The 26,452-nt window shown below is 39.7% G+C and overlaps 1 protein-coding gene across 1 annotated transcript; it reads right to left on the bottom strand.

Moving 5' to 3' along the window:
• Positions 1 to 328: 328 nt before the first annotated feature.
• sult1st6 (sulfotransferase family 1, cytosolic sulfotransferase 6) lies at positions 329 to 25,914 on the bottom strand. Its single transcript, XM_052612185.1, has 7 exons — positions 25,593 to 25,914; positions 9,286 to 9,414; positions 9,070 to 9,167; positions 1,999 to 2,125; positions 1,545 to 1,639; positions 1,255 to 1,435; positions 329 to 705 (listed from the first exon to the last, which is right to left on the bottom strand). The coding sequence occupies exons 1-7, from the start codon at positions 25,774 to 25,776 to the stop codon at positions 593 to 595; spliced, it is 927 nt and encodes a 308-aa protein (XP_052468145.1). The 5' UTR covers positions 25,777 to 25,914; the 3' UTR covers positions 329 to 592.
• Between the last annotated feature and the right edge of the window lie 538 nt (positions 25,915 to 26,452).

Genomic DNA, 26,452 nt, shown 5'->3' with positions numbered 1-26,452 from the left:
CTTTATAATAATATAAAGCTTTATAATGCTATTGTCCCATGCACTACCGGTATATAAACTATTATACTTGAACTAACATGTAGCAAAGTGGGCATTACTGAGACTTGAATATGAAGTCAAATTTATTGGTATAGCGCTTTTCACAATACAGTACACATAATTTCAAAGCAGCTTTATAGAAAGTATACTGTTATGTCTGTAAGCTAATAAAGTTAGACCTCATGTTTCCTTATTTTATGCTACTAATATATATATATATATATATATATATATATATATATATATATATATATATATATATATATATATAATATATATATATATATATATATATATATATATATATATATATGGAGCCAAATAAATCACCACTAGCAAATTATTCTTCTATTAGAACCAAGCTCTAATTAATAAGCATATTGCTTAAAGACTGACACAACCCTTTATAAACAATAATGACATTTAAAATAGTTCTAAATACAAAAAAGCACATATTTTAGGCAATCAGTGAGATCAGGTGAGTAGAATGTTATACATAATGACATCAGACAAAACATCTATAATATATAATGTTGCACAAATTATTTAGGGATCAAATGCTAAAGCGGAATGGAATGTCCACATCTTTCATTTGGTTATTGTAGTCTTCATCAAACATCTGGGATTGAGCTGAGGTGAAATGGTTAACCCAGTCACCAACCTCTCCTGTGTAAACAAACATGCTTAGTGATTCATTATGAACACAGTATTTTGTACATAATTTCTTATTACATGTTCCTTGGAATAGCTGATTCTGATTGCTTAACTGCCATATTGAGTGGTCAAAATGTTTGCATAATGACAGCAAAACTATTTTAATGTTATCCATAACAACAGAATAGAAACAACATTAATCATGGGATGACGTTGATGACATGACAACATTTTGGCTAAATATGTTAGCTAACAATTAATTAAATGTTCATTTTTAGGCTGCTTTTTCTATGCCACAAGAAAATGACTTGTTTTAGCTAATCTACAAGATAAATGATTTTACAACAGATTCCTGTATGCTAAACAGCCATATAAGCAGGATATACGTTTCTGTATGGTTTCATTAGTCTAAAAACAGCCTAAATGTATACAACTCTCAGCCAGCTAAAACAACAAGCAGACCAATCTTATCTTATGGCAATAGGTCCTGTTCCTCATTCTTTAACTAAAAAAACAATTAACTTAATATCATAAGTGGTATTTAGTATGGTTTTTACAAACCTTTTCTCATGAATGCAGAAATGGACTGATCAAACACAGGTTTTGGGATGTAGGAGTAGTTAGCCATCGGATTGTCTTTCATGACTTGGAAGGATGTCAGCTGCACAATCCTCTTTATGACATCTTCAGAAACAGACAGGTCCAGATAGTGCATGATCCTTTTAATCTCCCTAAAAGGATTCTTGAAAAAAAAGGAAAATATGAGACAAAAAAACTCAGAAAAGCAGAGAAAATTGATTAAATCAAATTTTAGAAAATTGGCACGACTGAAGATGTGGTACTAAAATTACCTCCTTTATGTCCTCATAGAGTATGTAGAGAATATTCCTTTCCTTGCGTTCCTTCCAGTAGCCTTTTACATGGTCATACCAAGAGCCCCAACCTACTGTAAAAGCATTAGAAGACAGAGTAACCAAGGATTTCAGATTAAACATTTCATTCTATGTTAGTCAAAAGCTAATATGGTAAAAACTGAAAAGAGTGTATATAGTCTGTTTAGTAGAGGGATTGTTCACCCAAAAAATGGAACACTGTCTCAGTTTTTGTCCATATAATGAAAGTCAGTGGGTTGAATATATTTACATTTTGTGGACAAAAACAGCTGAAGTATTTGTCAAAATGTTTGCTTATTGTTTCCCAAAGAAAAATATCAGTCACACAGATTTGGAGTGACATGAGGGTGATTAGATGATGACAGAATTTTCATTTTTGTAAATTATATTTAAATATGTAGTTTTATCTCACATTGTCCCTTCATGAACTTGTGAATGTATCCATCCCAAGGTCCTGGTTCTGGCTGGGTAAGGTTCATGCGATCAAAGTGGAAGTAGCTTACAAGGTTATCCTTAGCATTCCGGGCCAGATAAATGACCTGGAAAAACAGGGGGACTAGTGGACATGATTTGCAGTACTCAGTGATCAGATACAGTTCAAGGGGTTTTAACATTTTCATTTACATTATATTTACATGTATTCATTTAGCAGACACTTTTATCCAAAGCGACTTACAGATGAAGACAGTGGAAGCAATCAAAAACAACAAAAAGATCAATGATATATAAGTGCTATAACAAGTCTCAGTTAGGTTAACACAGTACATGTAGCATGGGCTCTAAATAATATAATAAATAAAAAGAAAACAGATAGAATAAAAAAAAGAATAGAGTAAGCTAGTGTTAGAGGTCTTTACACACACACATAATTGCATAATAAATTAAAAGAAAATAGAATACAAAAAGTTTAGAAAGCTAGTTAGTTTTTTTTAAAGAATATAATTAGAATAGTGAGTGTTAAAGTTAGAGGGTAAAATATAGATGGAAGAGATGGGTTTTAAGCCGATTCTTGAAGATGGCTAAGGACTCAGCTGCTCGGATTGAGTTGGGGAGGTCATTCCACCAGGAGGGAACATTTAATTTAAAAGTCCGTAAAAGTGACTTTGTGCTTCTTTGGGATGGCACAATCAAGCGACGTTCACTAGCAGAATGCAAGCCTCTAGAGGGCACATAAGTCTGAAGTAACAAATTTAGGTAAATGGGTGCAGAGCCAGTGATAGTTTTGTAGGCAAACATCAATGCCTTGAATTTTATGCGAGCAGCTATTGGAAGTTGTGCAAATTGATGAACAAAGGGGTGACGCGTATTCTTTTTGGTTCATTAAAAATGAATCTTAATGCTGCGTTCTAGATTAATTTTAAAGGTTTGATAGAACTGGCTGGAAGACCTGCCAAGAGGGCATTGCAATAGTCCAGCCTGGACAGAACAAGAGCTTGAAAAAGGAGTGGTGCAGCATGTTCCGAAAGAAAGGGCTTGATCTTCTTGATATTGAATAAAGCAAATCTGCAGGATCTGACAGTTTTAGCAATGATCTAAAACTTTAGTCAGCTGATCATCAATCATAACTCCAAGGCTTCTAGCTATTTTTGAAGGAGTTATGGTTGATGTGCCTAACTTGATGGTGAAATTGTGATGAAACGATGGGTTTGCTGGAATCACAAGCAGTTCTGTCTTGGCAAGGTGTCATGGTTGGTAAACCGTGATCTCGGGTTGTTTACACTTTGTGGTGAATTCTGTGTGTCCTGCATCTGCACTGATTAGTTGTGGGCGTCTCCGTTAATTGTATCAGCAACAGCTGCCACTCATTACTCATCTCCTATATAATGGCTTGTCTCACGTCTTGTGTTTGTGAGATCGTTGTTTCATGTCGTTGTGTTACTCCCGTCTGGCTTCTGTGTTAGTTTGCGTTTGGATGTCGGTGTTTTCCCCAGTACTTCATCCACTCTCCGCACGTTTACTCAGCCACGGACACTTACCTTCGGCTCTGTTCCCCGCAGTTCCTGTGCCACTCTCTCCTGCTGCCTCACGCCGTCAAGACCCGGACTCCTCACCTACTCTCCACTACCGTCTGGATTTCTCACCATCCACCGTCTCCGTGGAGTGTAATCGCCTCATCGTCTTTGTGTGTCTTTGTATGATATCTCATCATCTCATTAAATCCTGTTTACTTGCTATTGTTTCCGGACTGTCTTTTCACCAGCAGTCACAGAACGATCTCACCAAACATGTAAGCAGCGAGCACCAACACCCTCACCGATTTCATGCACCATAGCGTCAAGAGAATGGATCAGCAGCAGGAGAGCATCTCGAACACCGGACGCGCTGTCCAAGCGCTGGTGGCACAGGTGTCCGAGCTCACCCAGCAGATCCATCAGCTCACGTCTCCCACAGCGCCCATCGCCCCGCCTGCGCCGACCGTTCCCCCGGGGATTCCCCAGGTCCACTTCCGGCCTGAGCCGCGACTTCCGGCGCCGGAGAGTTACGCTGGTGAGCCAACTTATTGCAGAACATTCCTTAACAAGTGCTCTATGCATTTTGCCCTGCAGCCCCGCACTTTCGCCACAGAAGAATCCAAGGTAGCGTTCACGCTCACACTTTTATCAGGCAAGGCTGCCTTATGGGGAACGGCGGTGTGGGAGAATCAACATCCGTGCTGTGCCTCGTTCCACCTCCTATCTGACGAGATGAAGAGAGTTTTCGACCGGGCCGTGACCGGCAGGGAGGCCGCCCATCGCCTCTCGGAACTTCGACAAGGACATTCATCTGTCACAGAATATTCCATCGAGTTCCGTACCCTGGCGGCCGCGTGCCAGTGGAACGAGGCGGCGCAGTGGGATAGATTCCTGCATGGGTTATCCGACCGTGTGCAGCAGGAAATCTACCTCCTCGAGCTGCCCCCTACCCTCAACGAACTCATCGACCTGGCGTTGCGGGTGGAGGCCAGGTTTAATCGCCTGGGCCGCCAACACAGTCCTTCCAGAGCTCCATTTTCTCCTGGTAGGGGGCGCTTGAGTCGAGAGAACGCGTTCGGTTCTGTCGACGATCACGAGCCCATGCAGGTGGGTCAAGCTTGGCTGTCCTGGAGGGAGAGGGAACGGCGGAGGTCCCAAGGACTATGTTTATACTGTGGAGACTCTGACCATAACATCTACTCATGCCCGGTTAAAGGACCCAGCCCGGTAGTAAACCTGAGGCTACTATCGGGCGGGATCTCCACTGAGAAGTCCTCACCTACATCATCGACCCTCCTTCCGGTGAAACTGCGGTGGAGAAATCAACATCACGAGTGTCACGCCCTTCTGGACTCCGGAGCCGAAGGTAACTTCATGGATTCTTCACTGGCACATCACTTGAACATTCCTGTCCTTCCTGTGTCTCTCCCCATCCATGTCACCGCACTCAACGGCCAGGAACTGCCTCACGTCACCCTCCATACTGAACACATCACACTCATCACATCTGGCAACCATCAAGAAACCATATCCTTTTTTCTAATGGACTCCCCTGTTGCTCCCATTGTATTAGGTCACCCCTGGTTGTCCAAACATAATCCACGAGTGGAATGGGGTTCTAACACTGTCACATTGTGGAGTGAAAGACGTCATGAGTTGTGTCTGGTTTCTGCTTGTCCTGTTGTTCCTGTTTCTGTCTTACAGAAGGAGACCATGGCTTTGCCAAACGTGCCCGTTGAGTATCTGGACCTGAAGGAAGTGTTCAGTAAGTCCCGGGTTGCTTCTCTTCCTCTGCATCGTCCCTACAACTGTGCCATAGACTTAGAGTCAGGTAAATCTCCGCCTAAAGGCAAGTTATACTCTCTTTCTATTCCTGAGAGGGAGGCCATGGAGAAATATATTTATGATTCCCTAGACTCTGGGTTCATCCGTCCTTCCTCATCTCCAGCGGGGGCGGGGTTCTTTTTTGTGGGTAAGAAGGATGGTTCTCTGCAACCTTGCATTGATTACCGAGAGCTGAACAACATTACTATTAAGAATACTTATCCGTTACCACTCATGTCTTCAGCTTTCGAGAGGTTGCAGGGAGCATCTGTATTCACAAAATTGGATTTATGTAACGCTTATCATTTGGTCCGCATCAGGAAGGGGGATGAATGGAAAACTGCCTTTAATACCCCTAGAGGGCACTTTGAATATTTGGTGATGCCGTACGGGCTCTCCAACTCGCCCAGGGTTTTTCAAGCACTCGTGAATGACGTGTTGAGAGATATGGTAGATCAGTTTATATATGTTTACCTGGATGACATACAGATTTTTTCTTCATCTCTCCAGGAACATGTTCAACACGTCAGACGAGTGCTCCAGAGATTATTAGAGAATGGGCTTTTTGTCAAGGCGGAGAAGTGCGTATTCCATGCACAGTCGGTCCCCTTCCTAGGGTTTATCGTGTTGTCTGAGGGAATACGAATGGACCCTGACAAGGTAAAGGCTGTGATAGATTGGCCATCTCCAGATTCCCGTAAGGCCCTACAGCGGTTTCTGGGGTTCGCCAATTTCTATCGGCATTTTATTCGGAATTACAGCCAACTAGCCTCACCTCTGACAGCCTTGACCTCCCCCAGTACTCCGTACAGGTGGTCTGACGCAGCTGAGACTGCGTTCTCTAACCTCAAGAACCGCTTTGTTTCGGCTCCCATCCTTGTCGCCCCTGATCCCACACGGCAGTTCGTGGTGGAGGTTGACGCATCAGAGGTGGGGGTAGGAGCAGTGTTGTCCCAACGTGCTGCTTCAGACGATAAGGTCCACCCTTGCGGGTTTTTCTCTCATCGATTATCTCCTGCCGAACGTAATTATGACATTGGCAATAGAGAGTTGTTGGCGGTCAAATTAGCGTTGGAGGAGTGGCGCCACTGGTTTGAGGGTTCAGGGGTTCCCTTTATTGTTTGGACCGATCATAAGAATTTAGAGTACATCAGAACTGCTAAAAGACTCAATTCCAGGCAGGCTCGGTGGGCACTTTTTTTCGGCCGTTTTGAATTTACCCTATCGTACCGCCCGGGTTCCAAGAATGTTAAACCCGATTCTTTGTCACGTCTTTTTGATCCCTCCGCCCGTCCCGCTACTCCCGAGTGTATTTTGCCTGAGAGAGTAGTAGTCTCAGCACTCGTATGGGAGGTCGAGTCGAAGGTCAAGACGGCCTTAGAAGGGGTAATGCCTCCGTCCGGTTGTCCACCGAACCGCTTATTTGTGCCGGAGGAGTTAAGGTCCGAAGTTGTCCAGTGGGGTCATTGTTCCAACATGGCTTGTCATCCAGGGATAAGTAGAACTAATGGGTTGGTTAGACAACGATTCTGGTGGCCACATATGGCTCGTGACGTCCGCGATTTTGTTTTGGCTTGCTCAGTTTGTGCCAGTGGTAAGTCATCTAACCGACCTCCTGATGGGCTCCTTCAACCGCTGTCTGTCCCTTCGAGACCCTGGACACATATCGCTCTAGATTTTGTTACCGCCCTCCCGCCCTCTAATGGCATGACAGTCCTTTTGACTGTAGTGGACCGGTTCTCGAAGGCGGCACATTTCATTCCCTTGCCCAAATTACCTACAGCCAAGGAGACAGCGGTTACTGTTTTAGATCACATCTTTCGGCTCCATGGCCTCCCGGTAGATGTGGTTTCAGACAGGGGATCCCAGTTCATATCCAAATTTTGGAAAGAGTTTTGCAAGTTATTACGAGCATCAGTTAGCTTGTCGTCGGGTTATCATCCCCAAAGCAACGGACAATCTGAGCGAGCCAACCAAGATTTGGAAAGGACGTTGAGATGTTTGGTCTCCAAGAATCCTTCTTCCTGGAGTCAACAACTCTCTATGGTGGAGTACGCCCACAATTCGTTGCCAGTGTCAGCTACGGGCCTCTATCCGTTTCAATGTAGTGTAGGGTACCAGCCACCAGCGTTTCCCAGTCTGGAATCTGAAGTCGCGGTCCCCTTCGCTCACGCGTTTGTCCAGAGGTGCCACCGCACCTGGACCAGAGCCCGTGAGACTCTGCTCCGGGTGAGGGAGCGCACTAAGGCCAAGGCCGATCGCCACCGGTCAAAGCCTCCCGTCTACGTCGTGGGTCAAAAAGTGTGGCTTTCTACCAGTAACATTCCATTGCGATCTGTTTCTAATAAACTAGCTCCCAAATTTATCAGCCCGTTCACTGTCACCAAGATCATTAGTCCGGTGACAGTCCGCCTCAAACTACCTCCTGCGTACAAGAGGATACACCCCGCCTTTCATGTGTCCAAAATTAAACCCGTGTTTTATGCACGTATTAATCCGCCTACTCCGGTTCCCCCGCCGCCGCGTCTCATAGATGGGGAACCGACTTATTCGGTTAATCGTATTCTGGACTCGAGATGGAGGGGACGAGGATTCCAGTATCTGGTGGACTGGGAAGGTTACGGTCCGGAGGAGAGGAGTTGGGTACCTGCTAGGGACATATTTGATCACTCCCTTATTGATGAATTCAATCAGCAGGTAGGCCCTTCTGGGAAGTCCAAGAGGAGTTCTTGGGGGGGGGGGGGGGGTACTGTCACGGTTGGTAAACCGTGATCTTGGGTTGTTTACACTTTGTGGTGAATTCTGTGTGTCCTGTGTCTGCACTGATTAGTTGTGGGCATCTCCGTTAATTGTATCAGCAACAGCTGCCACTCATTACTCATCTCCTATATAATGGCTTGTCTCACGTCTTATGTTTGTGAGATCGTTGTTTCATGTCGTTGTGTTACTCCCGTCTGGCTTCTGTGTTAGTTTGCGTTTGGATGTGTGTGTTTTCCCCAGAACCTCATCCACTCTCCGCACGATCACTCAGCCACGGACACTTACCTTCGGCTCTGTTCCCCGCAGTTCCTGTGCCACTCTCTCCTGCTGCCTCATGCCGTCAAGACCCGGACTCCTCACCTACTCTCTACTACCGTCTGGATTTCTCACCGTCCACCGTCTCCCTTGAGTGTTATCGCCTCATCGTCTTTGTGTGTCTTTGTATGATATCTCATCATCTCATTAAATCCTGTTTACTCGCTATTGTTTCCAGACTGTCTTTTCACCAGCCGTCACACAAGGTTGAGTTGAAGGTGATGGTCCATCATCCAGCAAGAAATGTCTGTTAGACAAGCTGAGATGCGAATAGCTACCGTCGGATCATCATGATGTAATGAGAGGTATGAGTGTCATCAGCATAGCAGTGGTATGAAAAGCCATGTTTCTGAATGACAGAACCTAATGATGCCATGTAGACAGAGAAAAGAAGTGCTCCAAGAACTGAGCCCTGAGGCACCCCAGTAGTTAGATGTTGTGACACACCTCTCCAAGATACTTTGAAGTTTTAACATTACAAGGCTGAGTGCCTTTTATGACCAATACACTCTAGAGAGAAGTAATTTTGTTTTGTCTTCTGTGTTGGGGAGGAGACATGAAAATAAATAAAAAATTTACCTTGTGTTTTAAGTTAATTAAAAAAATACTTTTTTTTCAAACTGAATTATAACCTTGCATTTATTTTCCCAGAATCCTTTAGGGACTAGCTGAATGGGCAGGTGAGTTTTGATGACTCTCGGTGGTTTCATCTGTTTAAGTAAGTCAAGCCCTAAATGAGGCACAAAGATAAATTAGTTTTGTATACACAGGTGCATTGACATATCCTTCATATAACAAAAAACATATATGACTGTAGATGAAACATGCACTGATGTGTTAATGTGTACCTGATGGTATGGGTGGAGGAGCGCAAATCTCCAGAAATGGAATACGGACAGCAGTTGGCGCTCTCTTGCAGACCTCAGCATCTCCATTGTGCAGAAGAAGATCTACTATCTCTTGAGTCCAGGTTGTGCCTCAACACAGAGACAAAAAATAATAATAATAATAGACCCAATAGTTCTCAACCAGGGGACCAGATCACACTAAGAGGCCTCAGTAAACCTCCAAGAAATAAATTACAAATTTTAATCAATAAATTATTAATAGTATATTAAAATATCTCATTGAGAAATGGTTAAGAACCACTGCACTGGACATAATGAACATATGTACTGAACTGCAGAATGGTGTAAAGGTAAAGGACTCTAAATAATACTAAAGGATATCAAGAGTAAGTCCATTACCAATACCCTGCAGTACAGTTTTTACGGCTTTTCATGTTTTCACTGTTATACACTCAGTGGGAATTTTACATATCTTCTGAATGAGCACAAAACCTCCCGTACAAAAACATGTGAATAGGACAGAGAAACAGATGCATATTGAAAATATACAGCATATGTTCAGCAATAGACAGCATATAAATGAAAACTGCATAATGTTATGGAGTAAAATGTTGATCCAGAAAGTGGTATGTGTCTGTGCAAGGTTTGGATGTGTTGATGGAAGAGTTGTACTGGATTTATGCTTTGATAATCGTACTGAATATCATCCAGATGTAGTTTTTGGTAGAAATTAGATTTTCTCACCTTTTTTCTCAAAACTATACATATTTATGAAACCTTTATTTTTATTTATTTATTTTTATTTTTTTTTAAAGTAGAGGCTCTGGTCTTTATTTTGGTTTATTGCATGTTAAAATATTCTTACAGCAAAATATACTGGAGGCCATCAAATTTTTGTAAAAATCATCGAAAACTGCTGCCCTTGGCTGCCACCTTTTTTCAAAAATACTGGCAGGAAAGAGTTAATATTGATTATGAAATGCTTTGAGCTAAGGAAAAGCACTATATAAATTAAACTCATCATCAGAAGAAAAATGAGGGACTAAGCAAGCATGGCAGAGAGCATCTGGCCAGCTGAAGTAATTAAAGACATTTGTTGCTAACTTTAAGCAAAATGGCTGAAAACCCACACTTGTAATGTGATGTTATTGCATGTTGCATTTGACCAATAGGTGGTGCTGCTCCCAAATTGATGTGGTGTGGTCAATGTGGGATGATGATTACATACACAAAGTTGGGCATCGAAAGGGCTGATCATGAATTATTTTTTTAATTCCCTATGGGGGAAAGCTGAACAGATTATTATTATAGTGAAATGGCTGAACGTAATGAATAACTTGTAATGAGAATTTGTTATTTAGATTTAGCAATTTCTTAGACTACCCTAGCAACTTGCTTTCCCGAAGCACATAGCAACACATATACACTTATTTGGCAACTTTTAAAAGTTATTAGACGTTAAAAAGCATTTTCCTCTTAACCACACAAAGAGGAAAGTATTGGAAAGCTAGCCAAGTGGCACATTGGCTAGACACTTGGAGAAAGGTGCCTAGTAATACACACGTCAAATGTGAATTAGGTTGCTAGTTTCACTTGATCAATAATGGTTTCCTTTATGATTAACATAGTTGTTAGTTTGTGCCTATAATTGTTAATCATTTATGCACATTATTGAACATATTTTCTCGCAAATCAATATTTTTCATCCGTTTATCTGAGTTAAGTGTCATTTAAAACACAGGAAAAAATGCTAGTGAAAAAAAAAATCACATCAACATCCTTCTGTGTCACAAACTCGTTTAACAACTTTCAGCAACAAATGATCTGCCTTTAGCAAATAAATTTTGATCTCCCTTTTTTTTTGCAAATACATTTTTTTAATCAATTTGCAACATGGTCTGTGCTGTTAGCGCAAGAGCTTGAGGCTGCATACAATGCTTCGGCCAGGCAGGCAGCAAAAAAAATCCCCATCACCTCGAGACAGTTGATGTGTAAGTGTTGCTCCAGGTTTGACCAAATGCTGATCTGCCCCCATACAGAGCTCCCCTGTAGATGCCTACAGGAGTGGGGACAGAGTCTTGTACTGTCAGGCCAGGAACAAATAATAAGGAGATTAGAGTGGAAGAAGAGTTTTTAGCCAACAACCCTGCTTCAGTGTGGAAAGGTCTGAAAGACATTACAAAATACAAGACACCATCCTCCAGCACTGAGGCGAATCAATCAGACCTGAATGAGTTTTACTGTAGATTTGAAACTCCTGGTTTCACACCTCACACCCGCTCTGACCAACTCTCTACACAACCATCAACACCTCCAGCATCCCGATTTCCCTGAACTCTTGCCCTTCAGATCAGTCAAGATTATGTGCGTCAGGTCTTCAGGAAGCAGAAAAGAAGGAAAGCACCAGGGCCAGATGGTATTACACCAGCCTGTATAAAAATCTGTGCTGACCAGCTGGCCCACATCTCTTTACAGATCACTGGAGCTGTGCACAGTCCCTGCCTGCTTCAAACACTCGACGATCATACCCATTTCAAAGAAACACCAAATCATAGTACTTAATGACTACAGACCTGTTTATTTAACATATGTGGTCATGAAATCATTTGAAAGACTGGTGTTGGATTATCTGAAGGACATCACTGGACCCTTACTGGACCCCCCACAGTTTGCTTTCAGAGCAAACAGGTCAGTGGATGATGCAGTCAACATGGGACTGCACTACATCCTGCAACATTTAGACAAACCAGGGACATATGCATGGATCCTGTTTATGGACTTCAGTTCAGAATCCAATACCATCATTCCAACACTCCTCCAAACCAAACTAACCCAGCTCTCTGTTCCTAACTCAACCTTATTTGTCAATGGATCACCAGCTTGTGAGAATTTGTAAATTCACATCAAACAGCCACACCATCAGCACTGGTGCTCCTCTGGGATGTGTGCTCTCCCCACTGCTCTTCTCCCTGTACACCAATGACTGCACTTCTACCTCTGTCAAGATCCCGACGTTTGCAGATGATACTACAGTCATCGGCATCATCCAGGATGGTGGCACGTCTGCTTATAGAAGCAAAGTCAAGCATCTGGTGCAGTTATAACAACCTAGAGCTGAACACGCTCAAAACAGTGGAGATGATACTGGACTTCAGTTGGAAACCCCCTGCACTCCCCTCACTCACCATAATGATCAGCACTTTAGCAACAGTGCAGTCATTCAGGCTTCATTATCTCTCAGGGTCTGAAGTGGGACAATCAAAAAAAAAAAATGTCACATTGACTCCATTGTCAAAAAGGCCCAGCAGAGTTTTTACTTCCTTTGGCAGCAGAGGAATTTCAATGAGCAAAGTCTCTGTTTTCCCATCTGCATCATGCAGGGGCTGGGCTTCTTCTGGAGAGATGATCTTCCTTGCTGAAGGAGAAAAAATTTGATGAAACGGCACACAGAGCTGATGTATACAGCAGTGTGCTCCACCTCTTTTGACAGAATCACAATACATCACATTGAAACATCAGTATCATAATGTGTAGTAAACAGCTGAAAGTCGACATATGTGACTTTTTTTGTATAACTTTTTCTGTAATTGAATTCATTTTACTACAGTACAATTCCTGGCCTCACCAGTGACAAACAATAATAGAATCTTAGAATGCATACAGCTTGTGGGGGTTGAAATAAAGGTGTGAATCTCTTGCTCTTTCAAATGGAGAGTGTCTGATGAGCATTTCAAAACTTGCTGAGCAGCAATTTCTGTTTTAGGACAAAAGCCTCGTTTGGTTTGTCTTTTGCGATTTTAGCATTAAATATTAACGACACAAAGCTGATTAAGTTAAATATTATTATTATATATGCTATAGACTGCGAATAAGATTGCAGTTTCACATTTTGCATATGCATTACAATGTTAATAATTTTTACACGCAATTATACAAAATAAACCCAACAAGATTTGTAATGAAGATAAAATCTGTACACAAATAAGAATAAATGTGGCACATCGCACTCAGCATCATGCACAATGCAAATCTTGCACTCTGATATTTTAAGGACTAGTCCTGCATTTAAATGCGGCTGCAATTTTTCTTTTTTTTCTTTTTGTGAGTTTTACTTAAACTGTATAAAAGCAAGTAAAGGCAGCTCCCTTTAAAATCACTGAAATTGTCAATTAATGAATCTCTTTTTTACATCATGTGCACTTTGTTGATTATAATGAGAGTTGATTATAATGAGAGAACTTGAGTTTAGACGTTGAGGACATTTTATAATCCATCCATTCTTGTCAGTTTGAGTGATTTAGCTAAATCGTGGCCAGGTTTAATTTCTTTGTTTCTTGTTATAGTTAGGCTGAATTAATGGTAGCAAAATTATACAGTGCCTCAAATCTTACTAAAATAAAGGAAATAATTCATAAAACATTGTGGAGAGTGGGGCGGGGCCGAGAGGCGTGGGAACGAGGAGTGAGGCCAGGTGTAGTGATTGGAGATGAGCTACACCTGCGCCCCACCGCCGGTATCGAGTCCCACATAGGAGATGGAAGGATATAAAACTGGAGCGACTATAGTGAAGGACGAGAGAGGACCAGGCCTGGGCCATATTTTATGTGTTTGCTTTTTATTTATGCGCACCAGTCGTCCGTGAGGGGCTGGTGCACTGTTTTGTGTTTATTTTGAGATTATTAAAGTTTCATTTGATTGTGCACCGGTTCCCGCCTCCTTCTTCCCGATGGTTACGAAGGTTAATATCTTTACAAACATGCAACATTTTTTTTTTTTATCAGTGTACAAACTTATAACTTTTACCTAAGTTGTTCTCTGTCAAAATAAAGGACAGGTAATGAATTACAAAGTATGTGTGTGTCAAAATTGCATGCTGTTTTATTAAAGGATTAAAAAAAATAAATTAAAAATGTACTTGTGACAAATATAGGCCTAATATGTGAGAATATTGACAGTTTGCATATAGATCCATGTATGTAACCTAGCTCCTTAAAATAGGCTACCACTTTTAATGCTCCGATGAAAACTAAACCACTATTTCTTTAGGATAATATAACAATGTTAAAAGTTAAATGTTTCAAATCTTAAATATGGTGTAATACGGTGTAGATTAGAGAAAATATTTTGGAAGCATATGGGTTGCAAAATTCAATTTGGGATGTAATATGCAAAATGACAATGCAATATGTAAAATGACAATGCATTTCTGTATTTACAATTACATTTTCCATTACATTTGTACAACGTTTGGTGCAAAATTAAAATGAAAATTAAATTACATAATTTTCATTTGCCATTTCAAACACCAGTTTTAATATGTAAAATGAATACTAATTTGAACGCTTTGTAAGTTGCCAAATTAAAATGAAAATGTATTACAGAAATGATTAGATATGTCTAAAATGTTCAAGCAAAAAACTGTGGCAAAATTATCATTTAAATGCAATTTTTCTTAAATTCATTAACACTCACAGTCAAGACACTTACGATTGCATTTTCATTCAATGTCCCGCAATGAATGTAGCAAAATTCAGTGTGCACATTGAAAATGCATTCCGAGCCGATCACGTCTCCGCCCCCTCCCGCCAGAGCCAGATTATCCATAAGGGCACTTGGGCCAGTGCCCAGGGGCACCAACCATTCACAACAACTAGGGGGGCACCACATGACACAAGCTTTAAAAATATTTTTCGTAAATTGTTTTATTATTAACTTGACATTCTTAAAAGACCATATGTAACTCGTTTATGAACACTAACTTAACAACAACAATAATAATAATAAAATATAAATAAATAAAGATTACATGACCACTATCAGTACCCCCCTTCCATCCCCAATCTGACAGAGCTGAGTTGGTCCACAACAAGTACGCCGCGCAAATGTGTCATTTTTTTTAACGGCTACAGAAAATGAATCAAAATGGACAGACGTCAATTGAGTGGTTTTGCAAAAAGAAAGTTAAAGAAAGACAAGGACGCTAGACATTTAACTACAATTCAAAATGTTCCAGGGATCTAAAGTTTTTTTTTAATGAGTGAAGAATGAGCTCAGGATGACAATGACACAGAAGCGATTAATTGCACTCTTGCTTGCTCTCCCTGTATACCATTGAAGTTAAAGTTAAAACATTACCATCTACAGCCGCGAGAGGGCGCTCTATGCTGCTCAGTGCTCCTGTAGTCTACCACTGAAAACATAGAGCGCCCTCTCGCGGCTGTAGACAGTAATGTTTTCTCTTGGTTCTTGATTCTAAATATATGTGACTTATAGTCCAGTGCGACTTATATATATGTTTTTTTTCTTGTCAGGACGTATTTTTGGACTGATGCGACAAACTTAGGTGCGACTTATAGTCCGAAAAAATACGGTAGTTGGACAAGTTAATAAATAATAATTTGATTTGTGAAATCACCAAATCACCTTAATTATGCCTGGGGGGGGGGGCATAGGGGGATGGGGTACACTGTCTTAATACGGCCCTGCCTGCAGCCATGTCAATCACTGTGTGAACAAGGCGGGGCTTGCAGAAGTTCAAGAGACTCAAATCTCAAGAAGAGGATTCGAGTGAGAGAACATGGACAAGACCGTTGGTCCATGGTCGTTTTGATCATTTCAGTTTATGGCTTCAAAATTTCATTCGCACTTGTGGGCGGAGCTGAAACACTGCTTTCATCTGATTGGTCGAATTGCTCCACCTTCAGCTCTGTCTTTTCATTCTTTCAGGCAGAATAAGAGTCAGTGCGAGTGAAGCACTGTAATGTCTAAAACTGCACTCACTGTTAATTAGAATAATATTTTAATCAGATGTAGCTGGGCACATAATTCGTGCTGATGAGACCTGCAAATTATTTCTAGGTTGTAGTATTTTATGAATTTTTTCCCACTGATAAATTCAGTGCAAATAGTTCTCTCTCTTTGGATAAAAGTGAAGTGGAAATAAAAATCAATAATAGACTGAACAGTTCCGTGTCTGTAACATTTACCACTCTCATCTTTTAAGTCATAAGGCACTAGATATGTGTGTGTGACATTAATAAATAATTGTAAAAATGAATATAGTTACATTTCTAAATAAAAATAGTAAAATTAGCTCTATGCTGCTCAGTGCTCCTGTAGCCTACCCCAGAGCGCCCTCTCGCTGCTGTAGACGGTAATGTTTTCTCTTGGTTCTGAATAAATGCAACTTATAGTCCAGTGCCACTTATATATGCTACTTATATATGTTTTTTTCCTCGTCATGACATATTTTTGGACTGATGCAACTTATACCGAATAATACGGGTAACATTATTATCATTATTATTTATCATGAGAGTAATTGACACAGACTAGAACTTTAATGTTTCACCAAATTCAGCTCAGATCTTCAGACGCGTCTGACTCGTGTTGCTGTATAACTGGCCAGACTTACCTTCCAAAAAAATCCTATTTAATTTGATTTCATAAATTTAACTATATTTATTTCCACTTCACTGTTATCCAAGGAGACAGAACTATTTGCACTGTTTTTATCAGTGGGACAATATTTATACAATACTATAACCTAGAAATAATTTAATTTAACTGGCCAGACTTACCTTCCCCAAAAATCCTATTTAATTTTATTTGATAAATTTAACTATATTTATTTTCACTTCACTGTTATCCAAGGAGACAGAACTATTTGCACTGTTTTGGGACAATATTTATACAATATAACCTAGAAATAATTTAACGGGGTCTCTTGCAAGTCACAGCAGCACGAATTATGTGCCCAGCTACATTTGATTCAAATATTATGCTAATTAACAGTGAGTGTAGTTTCAGACATTATAGTGCTTCAATCGCACTGAGTCTTATTCTGCCTGAAAGAATGAAAAGGCCGAGCTGAAGGTGGAGCGATTCGACCAATCAGATGAAAGCACCGTTTCAGCTCCGCCCACAAGTGCAAATGAAATATTGAAGCCATAAACCGAAATGATCAAAACGTACATGGGCCAACTGTCTTGTCCATGTTCTCTCAAGTGAATCCTCTTCTTGAGATTTGAGTCTCTTGACCTTCTGCAAGCCCGGCTCGGAATGCATTTTCAATGTGCACATTTAATTTTGCTACATTCATTGCGGGACATTTAAGAAAAATAGTATTTAAATGATAATTTTGCCACAGTTTTTGCTTGATCATGTTAGACATGCAAATGTGACAGATATTATAATACTACAGATACTACGTTCTGGTTCTCACAGCTCTGTAGCCTTGATCAGATGTCAGCAGTTCAAAGAGGGAGTGGGCTGTATGTGAGGGGTCCAGAGTGATGTTGCTAGCCCTTTTGCTCATGTACTGAATGAGTACAGTTCTTGGAGAGTGGGGAGGGTTGGACCATTGATTCGCTAAGCAGTCCGGATAACCCTCTGTAGTCTTCTGAGGTCAGATTTGGTAGCTAAGCTGAACCAGACAGTTATTGAAGTGCAGAGAACAGATTCAATAATGACGGAGTATAACTTTTTCAGCAGCTCCTGTGGCAGGTTGAACTTCCTCAGCTGGTGAAGGAAGTACAACCTCTGCTGGGCCTTTTTCACAATGGAGTCAATGTGAGTGTCCCACTTTAGGTTTTGAGAGATAGTGGTGCCCAGAATCCTGAATGACTCCATTGCAGCCATAGTGCTGTCAATGATGGTGAGTGGGGAGAGTGTAGGGGTGTTTCTTCTGAAGTCCACTATCATCTCCACTGCTTCGAGCATGTTCAGCTCTAGGTTGTTGACACTGCACCAGACTGCCAGGTCTTTAACCACCTGTATGTAGGCAGACTCATCACCGTCCTGAATGAGGCCGATGAGTGCAAACTTCAGGAGCTTGACAGAGGGCTCTTTAGATGTGCAGTCATTGGTGTAGAGACAAGAGCAGTGGGGAGAGAACACAACCCTGAGGAACTCCAGTGCTGATTAAATGTGTGCTGGATGAGAATTTTCCCAGCTTCACTAGCTGTTGCCTGTCTGTCAATAAACTGGTGATCCACTAACAGATGGAGGTGGGCACAGAGAGCTGAGTTAGTTTGGGCAGGAGGAGGTTTGGAATGATGGTTTTAAAAGCTGAGCTGAAATCCAAAAAACAGAATCCTCACATAAGTCATGTGGGCCAGCACCAATTATTCAAATTACTTCATGACCTCAGATGTTAGAGCTACAGGCTAGTAGTCATTTAGTCCTGTAGTTTTGGATATCTTTGGGATGGATGGGGATGAGATTCAGTGATGTCATCATCTATCTAATTTCAATTTAAATAATATATGTGCAATCAAGTTGATGATAGTGACGGAAAATAAGTGTACCCAACTAAGCAAGTTAGAGGTGACAACAGCAAGGAACCAAAACTCCAATCTGTGATATAATGGAGAAAAATACCTTGGGAGAAACCAGGCTCCGTCGGGGGGGCCAGTTCTCCATTGGCCAGACAAAACCAGCAGTTCAATTCCAGGCTGCAGCAAAGTCAGATTGTGCAGAAGAATCATCTGGTCCCTGTGGTCTTGTCCCGGTGGCCATCTAGGAGACAAGGTCTTTACTTTGAATATGTCTCTGGGGTTATCTAGTTGTCTTGGTCTCTGCTGACATTCAGGGCTGTAGAGGTCCTTTCTAGATGCTGACCATTGTGAGGCCCATTCAGATGTTTGTTACAGTTAAAGCTTTACCTATTATGAGTTTACTAGGCATTTTGCCTCTTCCTTTACAGGAACATAAAGACATTATTCATCCTTTGTTAATGCTGGCAAAGAAAGCCATTATGAATAAATGGGTTGGAGATAACCCTCCCTTATATAGGGATTGACTATTTATGATAAAATACCATATTATAATAAAATAAAATAACCTTATATGCCTAGAACAATTAAGATTCCATCTTATGGGTAAACGTATGATATTTAATAGAATGTGGGAAGAACCATTAAGATCTTTGATATAATCTTTGTTTTCCTCCATTATGTTGTGAATATTTTGCATGTTTTATATATATATATATATATATATATATATATATATATATATATATATATATATATATATATATATATATATATATATATATATATATATATATATATATATATATATATATAGATAGTTCTTTCCAGGTGATATTCACACAAAAGGTCGGAGAGGTAAAGGGGAACGAGGCCATTTAAACATTTAAATCAAACAAAAGCACTTTAAAATCAACACTAAAGCGTACTGGAAGCCAATGTATAGATATTAACACAGGAGTAATATGGTTGTATTTACGAACACTGGTTAAAAGACATGCTGCTGCATTTTGGTCCATTTGTTATCTAGATATTGTAGAACTGTTTATTCCCAGATACAGAGAATTACAATAATCAATTCTAGAAGAAATGAAAACATGAATTGCAGTTTCAAAGTGCCTAAAAGAAAGGAAGGTCTTCACTTTAGCCAACGTTCTTAATTGGTAAAAACTTGATTTGACAACTAAATCTATTTTACTTGCTTTTAAATTTATTATCAAATTTAATTGCACTATTGAAAAGGATGCACGTTTTTTTACACCTGATTTAACTGAAGTAGAGTAGTACACTAGAATTTACATGAGAAATGTTTGGGACTTCAGAAGAGCCAAACACAATGATCTCTGTCTTACTCTCATTTAATTAAAAAAAAATTCAAAGACATCAGGCTGTGACATCGGAAAGACAGGCACAGAGGGAGTCTGCACCATTTTTATGCTTCTGGTGCAAATAAAGTTGAGTATCGTCTGCATAGCAGTGATAGTACAAACCATGCTTTAAAAAAATAGAGGCTAAAGGAAACATGTATAAAGAGAACAATAAAGGGGCCAACATACAGCCAGGGGGACCTCCCCAGAAAAATATCATCCAATATTGATTGAAAAGCTTCTATTTTTAAGATTGAATCCAACTTAATGCAGTTCCTCTGATGCCCACAACTTGTTCTAGCTGAACAAGGAAGACTTCATGGTCAAATGCGTACTTAAATCTAATAGTACTAGTACAACAAGAGTCACCTGAGTCAGTGGTCATTGAAACATCATTTAAAACTTTTACAAGTGCTGTCTCTTTAGAGTGAAACTTTCTAAAACCTGATTGGAAAACATAAAAAATCTTATTGTCATTCAAAAATCTCTGCAGCTGGTGAAAAACCACTTTCTCCAAAATCTTGGATAAAAAAAGAAATATTAGAAATGAGCCTAAAATTTGATAAAACTGTCGGATCCAAATTTGAACTTTTTAAAAGAGGTTTAACAGTTGCATGCTTCAAACAGTCAGGTACAATTCCTGATTCTAGGCACTTATTAATAAAAAATAGAAAAATGTGGCAACCACAGACAAAAACCTATTTACAGTTTTTTTCAGTCGCTAACAAGCATTTGTCCAAGCAGTTGTCAAATTTTCAAAACTCTAAACACAATTAGCACAGCATCTGTCTATTGTGGCCATACCATTCACACATTTCATGTCGTTTTCACACAATATGGAGTCATTGAACACATTTCCACAATGCTTACATTTTCTGAACAGACAAGCTATACCTCCCAACAAAATTATGGATAGTTTTTGTAGTATTTACAAATGTTAACATACAACATCCCACAATAGCAAAAACAATGTTCCAAACCTTAGATACAGTATAAAAACCTCTGCTTCTGCAATGATATCAGTTAAAAAACAATATATCTAAGCTGATTTATGTTGTGTAAATTGGGCCAACCACAACTGATTCCAATCTGGCTTAGACTCAATGGCAGGGGTTATTTTTTTCTATTACATTGACACTTATACAATAAAAGGAGGACTTTGAAGAGTGATATTTTTGGAAACAGAAACAGAAAAAGACAAACACTGTAATGTATGGACGAGGAAGAGTAAGAGAAAGGGGCTCGGGGAGAAGAGCAGGCCCAGTGAGAGGAGCAGGAGCAGTGCGAGATGCAGTGAGAGGAGCAGGAGCAGTGAGAGGAGCAGGAGCAGTGAGAGGAGCAGGAGCAGTGAGAGATGGAGTGAGAGGAGCAGGAGCAGTGAGAGATGCAGTGAGAGGAGCAGGAGCAGTGAGAGATGCAGTGAGAGATGCAGTGAGAGGAGCAGGAGCAGTGAGAGGAGCAGGAGCAGTGAGAGGAGCAGGAGCAGTGAGAGATGGAGTGAGAGGAGCAGGAGCAGTGAGAGATGCAGTGAGAGGAGCAGGAGCAGTGAGAGATGCAGTGAGAGGAGGAGGAGCAGTGAGAGGAGCAGGAGCAGTGAGAGATGCAGTGAGAGGAGCAGGAGCAGTGAGAGATGCAGTGAGAGATGCAGTGAGAGGAGCAGGAGCAGTGAGAGATGCAGTGAGAGATGCAGTGAGAGGAGCAGGAGCAGTGAGAGGAGCAATGAGAGGAGCAGGAGCAGTGAGAGGAGCAGTGAGAGGAGCAGGAGCAGTGAGAGGAGCAGGAGCAGTGAGAGGAGCAGGAGCAGTGAAAGGAGCAGGATCAGTGAGAGGAGCAGTGAGAGATTGTTTTTATTTTACCCCCCCCCCCCTTTTTTTATTCTGGGCTTTTTGCTGTTGTTGTTTTTTTGTTCAGAATGCTCTTATGTGTTTCATGGATATTTTGTTCACTGTAAGTAATACTGTCAAACCTTTTCTGTTCTATCATACCGTGTTTCTACTGTACCTCCTGCAGTAAACGGTAAAGGAAAAAAATAGCTTTTTACTGGAATGCTTTTGAATGTGAACATTACTGTACATTTGGACATACAGTTCCTAACAAAGAAATTTAGTGTAAAACAGTGAATTGCATGTTTTGCATGCAAATACCTGTAAAACTGTGACTGAAAAGTCTATGCAGTTTTTGTAATGTCAACAATAGCCAGTATTTTGAAACCTGATGTACTTTGATTGACTGCATGTACCTTTTGAGGTGAAAACAAGTGATATTCTTTGACAGAATAATTTAATTTTGAGTCAGATTTTGTCACAAAGTTGGTGTGTGCAGAGAAAGATGCGTTCTATTTTGAAATGAAGATTTAGTATTAATTTAACAAAATGTGTTTTTGAGAAGAAAATTATCCATTTGGCCAATTGTGTTTTGTAGGTGTGAGTCTGTGTTAAGAGTTTAGAAAAAGTATCTGAAGTATGGTCAAGCGCTTGTTAGCGATTGAAAAAAACTGTAAAAAGACGAGGCGATATGACATCACAAGGAGACCCAGATGGTTTTAGCTGATTAACAAGCTCTTGTAGAAAAGGAAAGAGAACTGAACTGGCAAAATGTAGCACTGACCTGAATGTACAGTAGGATCATAAGTATCAGGCCTGATATCCTGCCTAATTTTCTTTGTCTTCTCTACAAACAAATGACAAAAACTCTCATACATATCTACTGTTTCAAAAAGGTAATTACAAACAGGTGGATTCACAACAGCATTTATAGTACTGAAGAGCATTCTTGGTCTTATGATATAAATACATAGACTTCTGATATTGAGATAAAAAAAGACCTTAAGATTTCATACGAGATCTGGAGCTTATCTTTCTTACATCTTCTTTCAGCTCTTCTACAAGTCTGTCTAAGAGCACGTGTAGCATCATTTAACCAGGGTACAGACTTAGGTTTGGATTTTTAAAATGGCAGAGGAGCTACAGAGTCTAAATATTAGTGCAAACATCATTAAAACAATGTATAAGCTCTTTTGCACTTTGATCAGATGGAAAAGAGACTAGACACTGAGAAAACTTCTTGAACATTGATGAGAAAGTATCACTAGTGGTGGAATATATTATACAGTACGAGTCATACAGGCAGGCTTACATGATTTAAAAACAACAGATGGCAAAGGCATAGTAAATAAAATAGGTTTATGATCTGAGAATCTGTAATCACCTAATTCAAGTCCAGTACTGAAAGTGTATGACCATGTGAATGAGTGGGACTTTTTACCAGTTGAACTAAATCAGATAAGTCTATAGGCTAATGAAGTCATTGACCAACAGATTAAAGGGACAGCACACATGAACATTAAAATTTCCAAGGATTAAAAACCTATCAAAATTAGGAATAATACAAAAACAACAACAACAAAAAAAATAAGAAAATCTTTATGAGGTTTTGGTGGTCGATAAATCAATAGAATCTCCAATGGATTAAGAGAGAACAGAGCCAGGAGTTGACGTTGTATCTGTAATGAAGCTGTCATCCGCATCTGTCTTTAAAGCCCAACAAGAAAAATTACAAATAGTTGCCAATCCTCTTACCCTTCTTACAGTTTGCGGGGAACTAAAAAATTTACAGTTGCCAGGTAACAATTCTGAAAACAGACTCAGATCCCTGGCAGACTCAGTTGTATAAAAAAATTGTATAGCCTGAATGCACTATAAGTCGCTTTGGATAAAAGCATCTGATAAATGTAAGAGGTGAGGTGAGCTAATCATAGACTGAAGACCCAGGTAAACAATTAATTAATATTTTCTGTTTATTATAGCACTATAGTTTTGTGTTGTTTGTAGTGTGATCGACGTTTGTGTAAGTACTAGTAGACATGTTAGGGAAATAACACGTAAGATTTTAATTTTATTTGATAAAATTAACGAAATGACTAGAAAAAAAGATTCAATCATTTTGCTGAACGAGACTCAAAGATCAGAGTCTGTAAAATGATCTGAACTTCCCATCACTACCAGGGAGGAGGAGAACGATATGGGCCTCTGTGAACATGGTTAAACAATGCATCTGTAGAGATTTGCAAATTTCAAAGCATTTGACATAATATACTATAAGCGGTGAAACAGTTTGAAATAAAAACCAAAAACTCAGTAAGATAGACAAACTAAGAGAGACAGAAGGGAGCACATGGGAAGCCACACACAGTGGTGCCCTATTTTTACTACTACATCTAGGAGTGTCGCTAAACATAAGAGAGCATTTATCCTCATTGCCAGATTTGTTATATCTTCATTAGATGAACATGTACTGCATTAAATGACAACAATAACACAAGACTCGTAAAACGCAACTTTACTAACTGTTCACTGGTATACAGGTGACACTCAGCCCATACTGCATATCTGCTAGTACGAGGTGTCATAAGGACAAAATGTACAATGCTTGAAATGCATTACACAACATGGAGTTTGGTCCAGCATACACTCCATGCTGTTCTGAGACCCCAGCCTGGCTATGTGCCCAAAGTTCCCACTACTCCTTTGCACTTGCATATTATCATGTTGACTATATTAACTGTTAATATAATTATATTCAATTAACATATTAACCCCCCCCCCCCCCCATTTTAAGTCTTATAAAAAATTGACCTCACAGGGGGGCTTATTTAGGAATTCCTATCATTAGATTGATAAAAAAAAAAGAAAGAAAAAATATCATTATTAATAATTTAACATTTAATTTTAATGGATTTATGCTCTCTGTAACCAATAACTGACAGTACACAAAGACACAAACACACCTTGTATGTCATAAACTATTCCAGTTTAATTGATTCATTTTTTTTATTTTGTTTAACAGTTCTGGATGACTCTATGAGTCAGTATGACATTATTAAAGATCAAATAAAATAGAAATAGCACCTTAAAGTTACAAGTTGCAATTGCATGATATAACTACTTTTTGTGTGTACACTGTATTCTTAGGTCTAGTATAAGAAATGTTTTTGCTTAGGTGGCCAAATTGTCTGCCCAATAGAGATTAGTTTTCCTACGAAAGAAAAGTACATTTCACTTAACAGTCATTAAGTCTAAGGCAGGCATACATTGTATTTTAAGCATTAAATGGTAAGTCCTCAAATCTGTTGCCCTTAAACAAAGCCTCAGAGATGACTGCTTAACCAAAGCATCTAAAGACAAAACAGGAAATTACTCCTGATTGTGAGCTCCAGCAGACCTCCCTGTTGATAACATTACCCAAAATTAGTTTAAACATTAACTGATCACCAGAACTAGAGACATGTCAACATTCAGATGCAGTTTTACCCTTAGTATTAAACTGATCTGATCATGTTCACATCTAAATGCCCAACACAACATACTTCACATTAGTTTTTCATGTTATACAGTATGCCAGGCCATAGAATCAAACAGTCTAAAACAGATACTTAAATTTGAATTGCACTAAGAGATGATAGTCCTTCACAATGGGTGTGAGACAATAATGACAGAATTTTAATTTTGGGTGGACTGTTCCTTTAAATCTATTGCCTAAGCACAAGTGGGAGTGCAAAGTAAACATTTCATTGTACAGTGTAGTCTGGTCATACATTAACTGCACATTTAAAAACACAATTTTAGGATAATCAGCTATTTTTAACTTTTCTTTTTTAAATCTTTACCTGCTTTCGGGTAAGTAGAGATGAGTAGGTCTGATGGGTCAGGACAGAATTCTGAAACTGATTTCCAATTTTCAGCAATGGTGCTCATGAGAGGGATACCCTGAACATCTATTAGAGGAAAGCGACGAATAGCATCACCTGCCCTCCTAATGGCGTCCTCATAGCTCAGCTGTTCCTTTTCCATCACCACACAAATGTCCTCTGGAATATCTTCTTATTCTTTTCAGTGTCCTCTCTCAGCCTTTTTCTAACTGTGTCCCTATATTTCTAGCTTCTCTGCTTTGGGCGTTACTGTAATGAATTCCTGAGGTGCAGAGCGCTTATATAACTCATGGACAGCTGGGGTTAAATTCCAAACTTCCACTGATGTTTTCTTAACTTAAGTGCAAGGGAGTGTCTGACATTTCACTTTAAATGGAAAAAGCGGGCAGAGCAGATTTCCTTTTAAAACTATGAGAATAAGTTAAAACTTGGCAAAAACTTCCCAGATTAGTTCAGCATGATCATTATTTCATCATACTTGATTTATGTGACCATTTTGAAAACTAAATTTCTGTGTATACGGATCTAATATTCAATAAAATGTGGTGAGTTACTAAAAATATTCAGGATGCATTTCCGCTTTGAAAACATTTGTCTGTCATTTAGTGAGCATTAAATATTTATTATTTGGTATCCATCCATTCAAACATTTTCTATAACTGCTTATCTCATGCATGCCTATGGGGCAGTGTTAGAGCCTATCCCATCACATATTTGGCCATAGGCAGGGAAAACTCCTAGGTGGCGATCATTGGTGTTGTAATATATATGTATTTTTTTTTTTTTTTTTTTTTTTCAGTATCTCACATAATTTCCCT

Source organism: Carassius gibelio, chromosome A12, assembly GCF_023724105.1.
Source record: "Carassius gibelio isolate Cgi1373 ecotype wild population from Czech Republic chromosome A12, carGib1.2-hapl.c, whole genome shotgun sequence".
In the NCBI taxonomy this organism is placed as follows: Eukaryota; Metazoa; Chordata; class Actinopteri; order Cypriniformes; family Cyprinidae; genus Carassius; species Carassius gibelio.
This window is presented reverse-complemented; position numbering and strand designations above follow the sequence as displayed.

Bases quoted from the DNA above. Each gene is read 5' to 3' on its own strand.
- sult1st6 (XM_052612185.1), bottom strand. From the start codon at position 25,776: ATGGAAAAGGAACAGCTGAGCTATGAGGACGCCATTAGGAGGGCAGGT. The intron at 9,168-9,285 runs GTACACATTAAC...TGCCTCATTTAG, and splicing joins TCCTCCACCCATACCATCAG to GGCTTGACTTACTTAAACAG. The intron at 1,640-1,998 runs GTGAGATAAAAC...ATGCTTTTACAG, and splicing joins CAAGTTCATGAAGGGACAAT to TAGGTTGGGGCTCTTGGTAT.